Raw genomic sequence first — 15,867 nt, forward strand, 5'->3', positions numbered from 1 at the left:
ACATCTGTGTTCCGCTTTCAAGATCCCGAATTGAATCTCAGCATATCCAACTCTTCCCTTTACCCCTTCTGAGGTTGATAAAGCCGATCTTCAGACTGAGACCAATGATGACTACCTGTCGCCCTAGTGGTCTTTTAGATGTCCCTAACCTAGCCCGCTTAGTACTCCTGGGGTGTTATGGGAGGCTGTCTCCATCCACCCAGTTCCATCTGCTCTTCTTGCACACACAGTCTCACCTGACCTTACTGTACACTAGGTCCCAAGATGTTGTCCTCCCACCATACTAGTGTCCCCCCGATCTCACACTCTGCTTTCCTACATCTACCCTTTGATGTTACCACTCCTCCTGCTTCCCAACTCCTCCACTCACTACTGTCAATGCGGCTGCTACCTCTAGTGTATCTTCTCCTTGCTCTTTCCTCCTCCTTGCCTCCGCTGCTACTATAGCCTCTCAGTTCCTACCCCTAGTCTTTACTCCACTACTCCCCATCTCTATTGCCACTCCTACTTCTCACAACCGTAGTTCCCACTCTACTGCTACTGTCATCTCGTTACAACCACTACCGCTCTGCTACCTCTTCTAACTCCAGTCTTTTCTTCATGCTGCTTCTACTACTTACTCCACCTCTCTGCTACTTCTCCACTTCCTATTACCACTACCTCCACTCCCAACTACTACACCCACCTTTTTACTTCTATTCTATTACTAACGCACTCACTCCTCACTCACACTCTACAGATCCCCCTCACCAATAGCCTCTGCACTCCTGTCGCAAGCAAAGCACCTCCTCTGATCTCTCAGATGTCGTTCTCCACTGCCTGTCCTCATCCAACTGTAGGCCACACTAAACCACTCCCAAGCTCCTTCTTACATACCAATCCCCCCCTCAGGATTGGCTAACTTACCCTACCGATAGCTTACCTTGCGCTCAGCAGGGGTGAAAGTGGATGGCTTAGGAGACTTTATACAGGCTTTAAGCTCCACACCCTTTTTACTCTGCCTTGCCACGGTAATGAGTTTCTTCTCGTGTGCAGGCTCATCTCCTTTGGCGGTCTGCTGTCTTTGTTGCTGGGAAGTCTTGCAGTGTGACACTGGGGCCTGGAGCCTGCAGCTTCAAGTTGGCTTCTGCAGCCTCTTTTCCTGACGGTGTCCTGTATTAATCACTAATTTGCAAAGGATGCAGGTTACAACCAGAAAAAGGATACAGGTGATGAGAGTAACTTCTGGATCTCTCGCAAACCGGACACCAGCTTGAAGATAGAGAAGCCAATTATAGACCTTCCAAGTGATGGCACTCTATGACTGAAAACTCACAGCCAGAGGGGGGAATCACTGGAAAGGGCGTGGAGCAACAGTTAAACACCAACCTATGAGAAAAACAATGGATCCTGAATATTTATGTCACTTGCTACTAATCTCTCTATTTAAACTATTAGGCCACCACTAACCTGTGGACTTTGAAAGGGTTTGAGCAGTTCCGACAAAACACACAGGAAAAATAATCCAATATGAAACAACGAAAAGGAGGGAAGGTTAGTAAGGGAAACATATCCCGAACGGCACGAGGGTCACGCTAGATACCAGGTTGGTGCACCACAGGATAGCGTCCAAAGTCTTGTGCACTAAACCTTCTTTAAAACAAACTTAAATATCAGTACTTGTCGAAATGAAACAATCCTACCCTTGTAGGTTGGTATAGCAGTTTAGGGAAGTTGATGTCAATGTGGGAAGATCCCTATATAAACATATATTCCTTAGTGAAAATAATGAATCTTACTTGGGTTTCAGATAGTCCTGGATTGCAGCGGTAGTCAGAAACTCCACGAAATACTACTGAAATGGAACACTGGACACTTGGTTGAACAGAATCCAAAAAGGTTGCCACATTGAGTGCTTCCTGGTAACAAATGCAGTTGAAAACACATTGCAGAGGAGCCGCCGCGTGGTAAATGGACTGGAGACACACACGGCTGTGAACGTGTTTCAGAAGAGTTGTTGAATTCAGTCCTATCAAGAAACACCTGCGGCAACAAAACCAGTCCAAGGAAAACTGCTGTGTAACTGGCGGCTGTTAACGCAGACGGCATCGAGCAGAAGTTCAAAAGGCTGCCGCGTAACTGAATGACAGAGTCAATGCTCCCGCTGCCTGATTTCCTGAATTGGAGGCGGCGGGAACGGGGAAACAAGAAAGTAGCGAGCGGTGCGCCAACTGCACAGAACTCCATGTACACGGAGCTCAGAATAATGCACCGCTAGCCAAAATGATGGAAGGGCTGAAAGCAATTGTTGCGAGAAATGCAGGTTAGCTTCAGACAGAGATTCCAGATGAAATATGATCAGAAGCAGCGAGCGTGAAGCACCACGCTGCTAATAAGCACAGAGTTTGAAACTCACATGATAATGCCAATCATGTGACCTTAACGGCGGGCACAATGTAAACGCCCTTTTCCTAGCAATATGTAAAAAAGTCTCCACCTCGAATAGAACAGTTTTACTGTTCTATAGGCAGAACGTCCTCTGAGAAGAGGGGGCCCTAGGGACAGGTGCTCCACGGTTGCCATTTGTGACAGACGGGCCGGATAAGCAGCCCTGTCACATAGCACATTGCTTAGAAGAGGCTGAAATCCATCCTGAAGTTCTGTATGTGTGCAGTGACGTAGTGTCTGTGCCACCATCCTGGCAATATGGAGAGTTTGCTAATTGACTTAGGTGATGATGTTGCATGTATTGGTATTTATCACCTCTCTGCCAACAGCCTGGGATGTGAGACCAGATTTGAGGAGGAATACCTTAGGTGTGCAGTCTCAGGCAAGACGGATTTCCCAATACTGGAAGAAGGCCCAGGGATTCGAGGGGGAAATAGATAAGTGAATTTATGTGAGGATGAAGTAAAGAGCCACGGAAAGGGAAACCAAAACCTGAAGTAGCAAAAGGAACCATAGAGAAACCGTAAAGAGCAATACAAAGGGAAGAGAGAGACACTTAAATTCCTGGAAAGAGCAGATGGGCTGAGACGAGACCCCCAAAAAAGGCAATCTGGGAGAAATGCCTTGGGGAGAGGGGGCGGCTGAATCTGAGAGGCCCATAGAGGAGAAGGAACACAAAGCTCCCAAAGGGAGAAGAGGCACGTTACCCAGAAAGGGAAACGGAGGATACAAGTCTGGAAAAGGGAGCACAATTGTGTATGCCATAGATGGCCAAGAAGGAAATATTCAAGAGTAGAGGAGAACCCAGATGTAGTGACACTAGAAAAAGACCCTGCAAATGGGGCAAAGAACTAAAAACTGTAAAGGACTAAGAGAAAGATCATCGATAGGAGAGATGAAGAGAGTTCCAGAAAAAGAAAACTGAGAGACGATCCTGACCAACGGCAGACAATTGAGTAATCCATTGAGGGGCTCAGCAAATTGTAGAGGGGAAAAAGATTGAGAGGCGCCATTGAGGTGGCGAGAACTACAGAGGAGGAGGCCAGTGAAAGAGCCCTGAAAAGGGAAGAGATGTGGAGATCCCCGAGAGGAGATAAACCCCACAAGATCAGAAAGTTGATAAGAGGTGGGAATTCTAAAAGCAGAGGGAGTCAACTCGACCCTGCAGCCCAAATCCCGAGACAGAAGGGGCAGTGGAATTCGGCTCAAAAAATAATTTAGTGCTAAGCCCAATATTACCTCTTACATTTCCTGGGAGTCACTGGGAGTCCCTAGAAGAAATCATTATGCCCATTCATGCTCCATCCTGAGGCAGCACCAACAAAACACACTTAACAGAGTCCACATCAAATGTCACATTGCATAACAGATCTCTAGTTCTCTTTCTCGCTACATCTCAGCCTCTCTCTTGTGGGCACTCTCCAAGCCCCTGCTACTTCTTTGCACTGACTCTCCTCTGCTTCTTGCCTTCTCTTGGCAGACCTTCCTTATCTTGCCACCCTGCACTTAGTTACCTCCTGCACAATCCAGCGGCACTTACATTGTCTGCGTGCCACATCTGCTAAACCTCTGTGGCATAGACAGTCCAGTCTGTCTTGATGGAGGTGAGACAGTTCTATTCATCTTGTGTTATAGTTGCGGCACCCTATACCCTGTAGGAGTTTGACCAACTTGTATCCTCAAGGTTACCCATAGGGGAACCATTGGGGACATTTCCAGGGTAGAACAAACAAGGTTTACAGACTTTAGGAACCCTTTACTACATTACTGTTCTGTCCCTTCCTTTCCCCTCCCAATCGCAATTTTCACAGTACAACTAATTTGGAAAACCATTTCCATTATAACTTTCCTTATATCCACTAAGCTTTCATCCACCCCGTCCTGTGTTAGAAATAAAGCTATTAAATATTAGTGTCTATTGAATGTTCTGCTCATTTCCCACCGTTACATGTCTCGCAGTATATTCAATTTTCTGAGCAGTGGACCAAGCATTCGCTGGCCTGGTGCATGTTCCTAGTCACTCACGGCCTCCTATGTAGATTTTCAGAAACCTGATGTATTCAGGGCATCGGGCCATTGGAGCATCTTGTGTTTGTCTTTCTGTCGAGAGCCACTTATTGTGAAACCGTGTTTCTGGATGGTGCTATACCCATTTCTATACCTAAATTACTTGGCTGCTATTGATTTTTTGTTGTGTTTAGCGACAATTCATGGTCCTTTATTTGTTTGCTTGTGTACTAGATGATTATTTGTGTTTAGTGTGCTTGGTATAGTTTTTTCTGTAGTTCTTTTGTGTTTATTAACTTTGTCTTCTCATCTTTCTCTTTAAATGGTATGCATATATTTAAGGGGTCGCTGAAGTGTGAATCTAGCTGTGAAGCCAAGTGTAGGAGACGCACACACAGGGTAGTGGCCAGGGGTAGCAGAGGAGCTTTAATAGGACGGGGGTAGGTGTGAGTGGAGCCATTGGCGAGATGTTCTTTGAAGAGCAGGATCTTCGGATCCTTATTGAATGAAGTGTAGGATTGATGGGGGCATCCTGATTTGACTCGCTCCATCCTCCGACACTTGAGATAGCTTCATCCTAGCCTTCTTCCATTCCTCAACCCTCTTTGTTGCTTTCAAACTTTCTTTCTTACAGTTTTCAAACATTTGTATCTAGACTCTGTAAATAGGTGAGGTTGCTCCAGAGTGCACATAGTCAAGGCTTCAAGCTGACAGACCAGTGAGGTATACAGGCTAGTCTTCTTCATCAAATAGCAAATCAGACTGTGCTCCTCCAGAGTGAAATAACCAATCTGACATTGAACTGATGGTGGAAGATTGATTGAAAGACTGGCATCCCACTGTGTCCTCTTAGAGTGAGCCAGAGTTGTTGAGATCTGCAGACACCAAATGCAGTCTGTCCTCGAAGAGCCCAGCTGCACGGCGGAACGGGGTGGTCTTGTTCCGCCGAGCTTTCATTATTACCCTTTCACTGGCTATTACAACGTTTGCAGTGTCGAGAGTTTTCTTTCTTTTTTGCCACCTCGCCTGTGGATTGTTTCCTCCAGAGGAAAGGATAAAAGGCCATAGTACTCATTGCTTTATCACATGCTGTGTGAAGAACAGGGCTCTGTGTGTGACTCATCACCTAGAAGAACACACAAGAGTTCCCTTTTCAACTAAATGCTAGGCCGCAATGTCATTATTAAAGGCTCCTAATTATGTGAAAGCGCGTTTCCATCACAACACCTAGATTTCTTATGCAGAGCTTCAGGGATGATGTGAATAAGACATTTGAGCAGACTGGCCTACTGCTGTAAAAGAAAACCTGGCTCAGAGATTTGTCTCGGGTTTCTTAGAAGTGACTTCTGTGTTGTGTTGTTGTTTGTGCACAGTCTCCATGACTTCACTTAGTCTGCTTTATAAATGCAACCAAGCGTTACAAACTACAAAAGGAAGACCTCTTGGGTGAAGAAAGGGGGACTGCTTCACACTACAGAGACTTTTGTTATGCAGCAGTAGACATTAAAGTGAATACAAAATCGGAAAACTACAAATATTACACTGCATTATTTGGTAGGGAAATTCTCCCTACAAAACAAAGCACTCTGTCACTATACGAATATTCAAAGAGGAAAAACAAAAGTTGTGGTATGATTTCCATCATGTGGCAAACTTGTGTTTTTCGAAAGCTATCATGCCCTCTTTCTTTAGTTTAACAAATATACCTGTAGCAGGTAATATAAGTAATATAACAGCTTAGAGAGTGGTGCACGTTTAATATTGGTCTATCTATGGCAGGGCTTGCAAAATATACTAGCCCACGCAAAGAAACGTTGTTTGCAGTAAATGGCAAATAAACATTTCACTGTGCATGGCTGTCATGCTCCATTTTTACAGAAAGCACTGGTAAATATTTTATCATCAGTCAACATGGGTTGAGCGAATTGCTCTTAGATCGAGTATGTAAACTACGGAACTTGCCATGCAGGTCAAGTGGGATTTGTAACAATGTGTGAGGCCTGCATAGTTTTGTTTGGCTAATGTTCTTACACAAAAGGTATTGGTATTCATATCAGAACCCTTATTTCCATTAAACATTCCAAAAAAGCCTAAAATGCTGTATTGCCCAACAGTACCATTTTAGGGTCCGGGTTATATTTGGAATCAAATTGGCATTTAACCTCATAGGTATATATATATATATATATATATATATATATATATATATATATATATATTTCTGAGGCTTGTGGAATCGGCTTAGATCACATGCTATGCTTGTGTCTATCGCACGATCACGACGAGGGGCATTGTCGAGCCTGCAAGCTCTTCAAACCAAAACCTCTTTGAGACCGGAAAACTAAACGCTAGGCCCATCATGCCATGCAGGCCGAGGCCACCATGGATGAGGAGGGAGCCTCCAGTGATGGCAGTGTTGCGGTCTTTACAGATAGCGAAGACGACTGGGAACAGTTAGGTTCCCAAGTGCAGGCACCGCACCCCAAGAGACAGGCCAGCGGCTCTGTTACGGGGAACGACACCCAGCAGCGAAAGCACTACCACAACCCCTGACACTAAACACACATCCCGGGAAAGGAATCGATATCGTCGACCAAACGCCCACACACAGCATCGTTAAGGGAGAGATCTACAGAATCCCTGTCCTGGGCACTCAAGGTCCCGATCGCCCCATGACAGGCCCCACAAGTCTGAAGACCAGCAAGACTCCATCCCCAAAACATCGACCAAATGCTGAACATCGGGAGACGAGGCTGTGGTCCGCCCCACGATCGAAATTCGACTCGTCGAAAACATCTAAGTTTCAAAAACACTGGTTTATCTCATCTAGTGAAGAAACATGTCCCTGAGAGCCTGCTAAAAACCAAAAACTCCAAGAAACACTCCTCCAAGAGTCCCACTCATAAAGATAAGCCTAAAGATATGCCTAATAAGGACAAGTCTACCCCTACTCATAGGGAGAAACACTCTGTCCCACAGGAGGAAGGTTCCTTGGCAGAAGCCTTAAAGAACAAAGGCCAGCCTCAGACTTCGGCCCAATCTACACTCCAGGCCCATCCTACACCCCTAGGACAGGTCTCTACCCCTCAGTACCCTGGTGTCATTCCCGGTTCAGACACATTGACTGCCGAAGACATAGACAGGGTCATGACTAAGAGGACCTTCATGGCAATTTCTTTTTTTAAAAACGCAGACATATCAGAATTTTCAAAGCACACCTCCTACAGCCGAGGCTTCCACCTCTCAGCCCCCAGCTAAGAAAGCTCGACCTGGCACTCTCCCTATTCCAAGTTTAACCCAACCAATACAAAGTGCTCTGTATGATGTACACACAGACACGGATGATGATGAGACCCATCAAGAGACTGATCATTATTACAATGATGAGGAGGAGGAGGTGTATAACCTTGCATCGCCAATTCAACAGGATCCGCCAGTGGTCGATTTGCCAGTGGATAATCAGCCTCACCATAATGACATGTTAATCAAGGCAGCAGAACACTTTTGTATACAAACCCAAGAAATTCAGCTAGACAAGGACTTAGTAGAAGATATATTGGGGGACAAGAAGGCTGCCACCCAATTCATCTCGATTCTGCAATCTGCCCAAAGAAGGATTCAACCTTCCCTGGAGACCCCAAACCAGACACGGTTGGTAGTCAGCCTGCGAGTTGATAAACGTTTCCGCCCAGCGCCATCTGACCCACTCTACATCAGGGGCCTGCTCAAGCCGTATTTGCTCGTGGTTACAACAACCCGTAAAAGGGCAGGGACACCGTTAGCCTCTTCAGAGGCACCCCCAGATAAGGAGAGCAAAAAACTCTAAACAATGGCGAGAAAGGTAGTGACTTCGGCAGCTTTCCAAGCAAGAATCGCCAATAATTCCACACTGTTGGCAAGTTATAATTGCCACAAATGGGATGACATAACTACCCTGATAGCATCTGATCCCGAGTCTCTAAAGTCACAACTAGCCCAGGTAGCAGCGGACGGCAAGGCAACATGCAGCTGCATTCTTATGAACAATCTAGATGCTGCAGACAATGCGGGCAGGATTATTGCCAATCAGGCTTTAAACTTGAGACCCTGGATACACTACTTACTAGGCAGGTGGAACCTACAGTCTTATTTGGCAAAGACGTAGAAGACGCATTAAAGTTTGCCAAGGAAGAATGACACCCTAAAATGTCTAGGCCAGCTGACTAACAAACCACAAGGCCAGAGAGCCGGAAACAATTTTGGTCGGTTTCGTGGCCAAAACTCTGAAAGAGGCTGCGGTTTCGGACAGGGTCAGGGCTCTTCCTGGAATAACAACCAGGGCCAAGCCTCACGGGGATGACAAAGAGGCCAGCTCTCGTGGCCGGGGGGAGGCCCTCCACATCTAGAGGTGGAGGTACACCTTCTAAGCAATGACAGCCTGCTACAGGTCCCCTCCCATGCCTCCCCAGTAGGAGGGCGCATCTCACACTTCACCCACGCATGGGAGGGAATCACCACGAACAAGTGAGTGTTATCGACAGTAACGGGAGGTTATTGTGTGGAGCTCATCCAAAAACCATCAAACCATCCCTCGCGTCAAAGAAGATCAACGAGAAAAGAACAACTCATCCTTCTTGAAAAAAGTCAGCGCACTGTTACGCAAGGACGCTATAGAGATTGAAAAAGCAAACGAGGTAAACGAGGGTATCTATTCAACCGACTTCCTTGTGCCAAAAATATCTATTTATGCACCCAGTGTTAGACTTACGGCCTGCAAACACTTATGTAAAGCCACAAAAATTCCGCATGACAACGCTACAAGAGTTAATCCTCCTGCTAAAGCGGGGAGACTGTAGGGCCTGTATGGGTCTCCTTGGAAGGTTCAAAACATACACTGCTCTAAAATACTGCAGTATGGAATTAGAGAGGACAGGAACACTCAATGTATATACATCTTGTTTTTCCAGCCCATTAGTTCCTGCCCGATTTTAGGGCTGTCCCTCCAGTTATAAATATGGGAGACTGTAGGGCAGCACTGGATATGAAAGATTACTATTATCATATTTCAATGTTACCAGCGTACAGAAAACTCTTGCGTTTCAAATGATCAAACCAGCACTACACATTCAAGGTGCTACCCTTCGGAATAGCGTCTGCTCCGAGGGTATTCACCAAGGTACTGGCGGTGGTGGCAGCACACCTGCGCAGGGAGGCAATTCCAGTGTACCCCTACCTGGACGACTGGCGGATCACAGGGGAATCGCCCCATCTTTGCAAGCAAAACGAGCAAAGAACCATAAACTTTCTCTTCCAATTGGGCTTCTCAATAAATGAGAACAAGTCAAGCCTTGTGCCAAACACAACACAACAAAACAGTTCCTAGGAGCTGTTTTAAACACAGAAGCGGGGTTAGTGTTTCCATCTATGGAAAGGGTTCAGAACATGTTACGGCAAATACCTCTGTATGAAGCCGGTCGCCAGATAAGCGTACGAAAGCAATTACTAGGCATGATGGCGTTGTGCATTTACCTGATCCCACATGCACGTTTGCGCCCCATGCAGGAGTGGTTGGCGAAACAATGGTCTCAGGCAAGCGGTCAGTGGGATGATCTAGTGGTGGTTTCACCAACACTAGTACAAACTCTACGCTGGTAGAACCTGTTAAAGTAAAAACCCTTCCACAACCCAGAAGAGCAAGCGGTCATTACAACAGACGCATCACTCTCCAGGGGGCACACTACCGTCACCACACAGCACACGGTCTGTGGACTTGCATCACTGCACAGAACCACGTCAACCTGCTGAAACTCCTAGCAGAATTCAAAGTGCTTCAAGCATTCGAAGCACAGTTGACAAATCAGTCGGTTAAAATCCTAACAGACGGCACCACTGCAATGTTCTATGTCAACAAGCAGGGGTGCACAAACTCTCCAAATCTGTCCAAGCTGGCACCGAAAATATGGTTGATGGGCACTGACGGGGATGTTCCTATCCTCCCAACACGTTTGAGGGGTACTCAACACTCTGGCAGACTCTCTGAGCAGAGATTCTCTACCAGAGGAACACGAGTGGCAATTAAACCCAAGTGTCGTAGACCACATCTTCTCACAGTGGGGTTACCCCATGCCAAAAAATAGTTGCCTACACTGTATTATAGGTTGCAATTTGTAATCCCCCTCAGATGGTGCAGTGGAGGAGGTAGATGGAGGCAGTAATGAGGTTGGGGGAGGTGCCGCCTTGCACGTTTCTTGGTTCATTAACCTAGTGTAATGCATAGCTCTGGATTGATAAAACACTGGAAGAGGATGTTTCGGCTTGCTGAGATCCTGGCTCCAGAATATTTGGGTCTTATAAAATATTGTTAATAGCGATCTGAATGATAGTGTTCATCCTGCATTTTTTTCATTTTTATTTTCATTTACTCCAAATGAGACTGACGCCTACTTCCCGACCGAAATTCCAGACAAGTAAGAGACAGAAAGGTGGACCTGGTTAGTCCAACCTAGTATAACTGCACGGATTAGAAAGATCCAAGAATGTACGATTTTGAGGGGGGGGGGAGTGAAGTAACATTTTAAATGCAGAGGATCATAACAAAGTAACATTTTCTCTTTGAAAGTCATTCAGAGCCTTTCATGTAATCAGATACTTATTCAGTACATGTGTAATTTAGCATTCTCGATCTTGGTAATTTGTTAAAATCCTAATTTTTGTAACATGATGTCACCATTTGTGCATTTTCAGTATTACATACAGTATACTTCAAAAAAAATGAAATACATACAGAATACATTTTGCAAGAAACATACAGGATGTAGGACATAGTCAAAAATAGCACTGAAAAGCATGTCAGTGTGACTCTTTTTTGAAGAAATCCTGATAAATTATCACCAGAATGGTTACACTATTTACCAAATTGTATGTTTATACAATCTGATATTTGACACTAGTTCAGATCCTAATAAATTGCTTTTCTTTGCTTTTCAGGATGGAGGTTTGCTCATTAACAACCCATGTGCTCTTGCATTGCATGAATGCAAGTGTCTGTGGCCAGATGTGCCGCTGCAGTGTGTCATTTCACTAGGCACTGGACGGTACGAAAGTACGGGAAAGAATAATGTAACATACACAAGTTTGAGAGCCAAACTGACAAACGTTATTAGCAGTGCCACAGATACAGAAGGTTAGTATTTTTACGCATGAATAATAACATTTTCAGGTGTGGTTTATTCTATTTCATCTGCTATATATATTCAACACTTAAAACAATAGTCCGAAAGTATAGCTTATATAATACATTTAAGTAAGACCCTCTCCCATCACAACTGAGATGACTTCTAACACCACCTAACAGGTGTGTGAACTGCAGCTGCAGGTAGAACACTTGGATGACAGGTAATGCAGTTTGTGCCCCACCTCCCCCCATAGGGAGCCCATATCCAGCCCTGTCATGTATTACCCATTTAAACCCTCTGGAAACCTTTTTGTCTTTGGGCATTCTTTTCAACTGGCCAAGCAGGAGTGATTGTTTGAAGAACTTTGTGCTACTGTCATGTGAAGGTTCTTTTCAGAAGGTTCTTCTTTTCAGACCCATTCCTTTGCCGTTTTGTTTTTCCCCCACACAATGGCATATGGTTTAGGGAAGGGCCCTATAAAGCATACTTAGCAGTAATCCGAGAGACTTCTGTGTTGCTGCATCTAGAAAAGGGATTGGTTCTTCTGTCCCTCCCATCATTGGTCATTTTTTTTTCCAACTTTTATTTATTGGCAAAAGCTTACAGCACACATGTTTAGGCATTTCTTTGTATGTATATATACAGACAGTTTACATATGGTAAGTTAATAATTGTAGGGCGTGTTACAGCTACACCAAGATGCCACCTGTTTACTTCTCGTGGGCCAGGGAATGATCCAAGTCGACACAGTTCAGTTACCGATAGACCTTCGGACCCTCTAACTCACGCTGATTCGGCGGTAATCTAACACAGTATCGCAAGAATTACTTCGGCGGTTGGGCTTATTCCTGTTCCGCTGAAAAACATGGGGCAGGCCGCGGACAAATCTTTAGAAACGCCATGGTGACCCGATTCTCACGATACCTATGAGGCCAGTCAAGAGCCTCTTTCCAACACCCTGAGAGACAATTTTCGGCGCCAAAGGGCGGAAGACAACACTTTTCCACCCGTAGGCCCTTCTGGGTCCTCTAAATGGACAAGGGAGAAATTTGAAGGGTGTATGGACCGTCTTGAAAAAAAATTCAATTTTTCCGAACATCCTTCCCCGAAAAGATCTCGTGGAGAACCTAATCTTCAATCTGCTTTACATTCCAAGAAGATCAGCCCTCTGTCCCCGTCCATCATGAAGACATCGTCCAGATGGATACTTATCAGGACATTTACAGTGAGGATGAAGAACCTTCCTTCCTACAGAATTACAATGAGGACCAGGCGGATGCCACAGACAATTGGGAAGAAACCCAGCAGTGGGAATGGACCCATGGACGCTCCCCCAACAAGATCAGGACACTGATATATTGTGCCTGGATTCCCCTCCGTCCTCCCCGGCTTGCCAGGCCTCGCCTGTAGATGACCAAATGGCCTTCAATACCATGTTAAAGAAGGCAGCTGAAAATGTTCAAATCTCTTCTTAAGGAGAAACCACCCTCTAGCCAGGCCATTCCCCTCCTTAATTCTATTAAGAGAAGATTGGCTCCCTCCCTGGTGTCACCAGCTCAATCCCGGCACTGAACCCAATAGTAGAAAAGTTATTTCGGCCAGCTCCTTTGGAACCCTCAATACATTAAAGGGCACGCCACCCCCGATTCCCGGTAGTGACTACCACCCGAAAACGGGTACCCCTTGCTACGGGGGAGGCGCCTCAGATAGAGAATCAAAGAGGTTATATGCCCTAGGTAAACGGGTTACCTCGGCTGCTGCATATACCACGCGCATAGCGAATAACACTGACGCTCAATGGAACCTAGTACAGGAAGGTCTCCAAGAGGTCCCAGAGCCCATCAGGTCCAAGCTTCTCACTATTGTGGCCGAAGGCAGGCAAGTGAACCAGAATGTAATAAAGAACACACTGGACACAGCTGAAACAACAGGCAGTTCTCTGGCCCAAGGAACCTTACTTAAAAGGCACGCTTGGATTCGTACCTCAGGGTTGAAGCCTGAAACACAGGCCTCTCTCCTCAATAAACCAATTGAAGAAACTAACCTCTTCGGAAAGGCAGTCGATGAGGCCCTAGAAACAGCCAAAAAAGAGCATGAGACTTAAGTCCCTGTAACAAATTACTCAAAGACCTCCCCCCCAGAGAGGAGGTAATTCTCTGGGGTATTTTCGAGGGCAGTCCCGTGCAAGTCAGAACAACTATGGCACAGGAAACTTTAATGCTGGACAAACATCAAGAAAACCCCACATACTACCAACCAAGGGGTCAGCGACCCAACAAAACCAGAGGTAGAAGCCCCAATCCTAGAGGAGCCGCAACCTCTGGTCAAAAATGACCATCAAATCCAGGTCCCCTCCCATCTCACCCCGGTCGGGGGGCACTTAACATCTTTCCTCATGGCATGAGAGGGGATAACTTCAGACCAGTGGGTCATAAAGACGGTCGCCCATGGGTACTGCGTGGAATTTGCCTGACCTCCACAATTCAGACCACCGCGCTCATGGTGCCTTTCACCAGACCATCTGGAAATCCTGAATCAAGAGGTGGAAGCGCTGCTGGGAAAGGACGCCATAGAAGCCGTCCCTATTCTTCAGGTAAACAAGGGTATTTATTCAGTGTACTTCCTTGTACCCAAATAGGACCTCACCATGCGCCCTGTTCTAGACCTGCGCCCAGCGAACAGGTTCATAAAACTTCAAAAGTTTTGCATGGTAACGCTACAGGTGGTGATCCCACTGTTGAAACGGGGACTAAATGGCAACATTGGACATGAAAGATGCATACTTTCATATTTCAATGTTGCCAGTGCACAGGAAATCTCTAAGGTTGATGATAGAGGACAGGCATTACCAATTCAAGGTACTCCCCTTCGGCATCGCCTCGGCGCCAAGGGTGTTTACGAAGGTCCTGGCAGTAGTTGCAGCACACCTGCGCAGGCTATCCGTCCCGGTTTACCATTTCCTCAACGACTGGCTCATAACAGGGGACTTATACGACACATGTTTTTTGAACACCCAAAAGACCGTAGACCTTCTGTTCAGTCTGGGTTTCTCTACCAATGAGAAGAAATCCAGTCTAGTCCCCAAATAAAACAATTTCTGGGAGCTGTAATCCGGACGAAAGACGGCCCCGTCTTCCCCTCCAACGAGAGATTTCAGAACATGCTTTTTCAGATCCCTCAATATGTAGCCAGTGGGGAGATGACAGTGCGCAAAGCCATGTGTTTGCTAGGAATGATGGCGTCGTGCATATACTTGGTTCCCCATGCGCGGCTGTGCATGCGTCCCATGCAAGAGTGGCTCAACAGCCAGTGGTGTCAGGCCAGCAGACAATGGGAAGATCTGGTAGTTGTCTCGCCAGCCCTCGTTCTCTCTCTGCAGTGGTGGTCAAGAGAAAACCTCTTGAAGGGGAAAACCTTCACCACCCCTGCAGTGGAAGCCACTCTCACGACAGACACATCCCTCACAGGTTGGGGGCTCACCTGCTTCAGCAGACAGCGCATGGAGTGTGGTCCCCACAAGTAGCGTCCAACCATATAAATTTACTGGAGCCATTAGCGGTGTTCAAGGCATTAAAGACCTTTCAGATGCAACTACAAGGGAAGACCATGCTAATTCTAACAGACAGCACAACAGCCGTGTATTACCTGAACAAACGGGGGGTACTCACTCTCCAGGGATATCCAAGCTGTCCCAAAACATTTGGATATGGGCTTTCAGACAGAAGATGTTTCTGTTGTCCCAACATGTTCCAGGGGAACTCAATCTTCTGGCAGACGTGCTCAGCAGAGATTTTCCTCTGCCCGTAGAATACGAATGACGTCTGCACCAAGACATCGTTTCCAATGTCTTCGCAGAATGGGGCTTCCCAGAGATCGACCTGTTCGAAACTCAGGAGAACGCCCAATGCCAAGACTACGCCTCCAGGTACCACCAGAACCGGAAATTTGTCTGCGCTTTTCCCCGACTCTCCTTCTCAACAAGATAGTGCACAAGATGCACCAGGGACCAGTTACCATGATACTGGTGGCCCCCATGTGAGCCTGCCAACCTTGGTTCGCTCATCTAATGGAAATGTCCCTCTCCCCACGAGTAAAACTACCCTGCCCATACAACATGTTGTCTCAGGACAGAGGGGAGACTCTACACCCATGCCCTCAAACTCGGAACTTAGCAGCTTGGCTCCTGAGGTCACAGAGTTTGGACACCTACAGCTCCCTCAGAGGTGCATGGGCATACTCAGGGAGGCTAGAAACCCAACACACCTTATAGCTAAACCAG

The 15,867-nt window shown here is 46.3% G+C and overlaps 1 protein-coding gene across 1 annotated transcript in view; it reads left to right on the top strand.

Moving 5' to 3' along the window:
* PNPLA8 (patatin like phospholipase domain containing 8) overlaps positions 1-15,867 on the top strand; it is a 188,887-nt gene that overhangs the window by 149,028 nt on the left and 23,992 nt on the right. The window contains exon 9 of the mRNA XM_069627957.1: positions 11,401-11,596. Within this exon, the coding sequence (XP_069484058.1) occupies positions 11,401-11,596 (196 nt within the window). The remainder of the gene's footprint in view (positions 1-11,400; positions 11,597-15,867) is intronic.

This window comes from Ambystoma mexicanum, chromosome 12 (assembly GCF_040938575.1).
Source record: "Ambystoma mexicanum isolate Mex_15411 chromosome 12, UKY_AmexF1_1, whole genome shotgun sequence".
In the NCBI taxonomy this organism is placed as follows: domain Eukaryota; kingdom Metazoa; phylum Chordata; class Amphibia; order Caudata; family Ambystomatidae; genus Ambystoma; species Ambystoma mexicanum.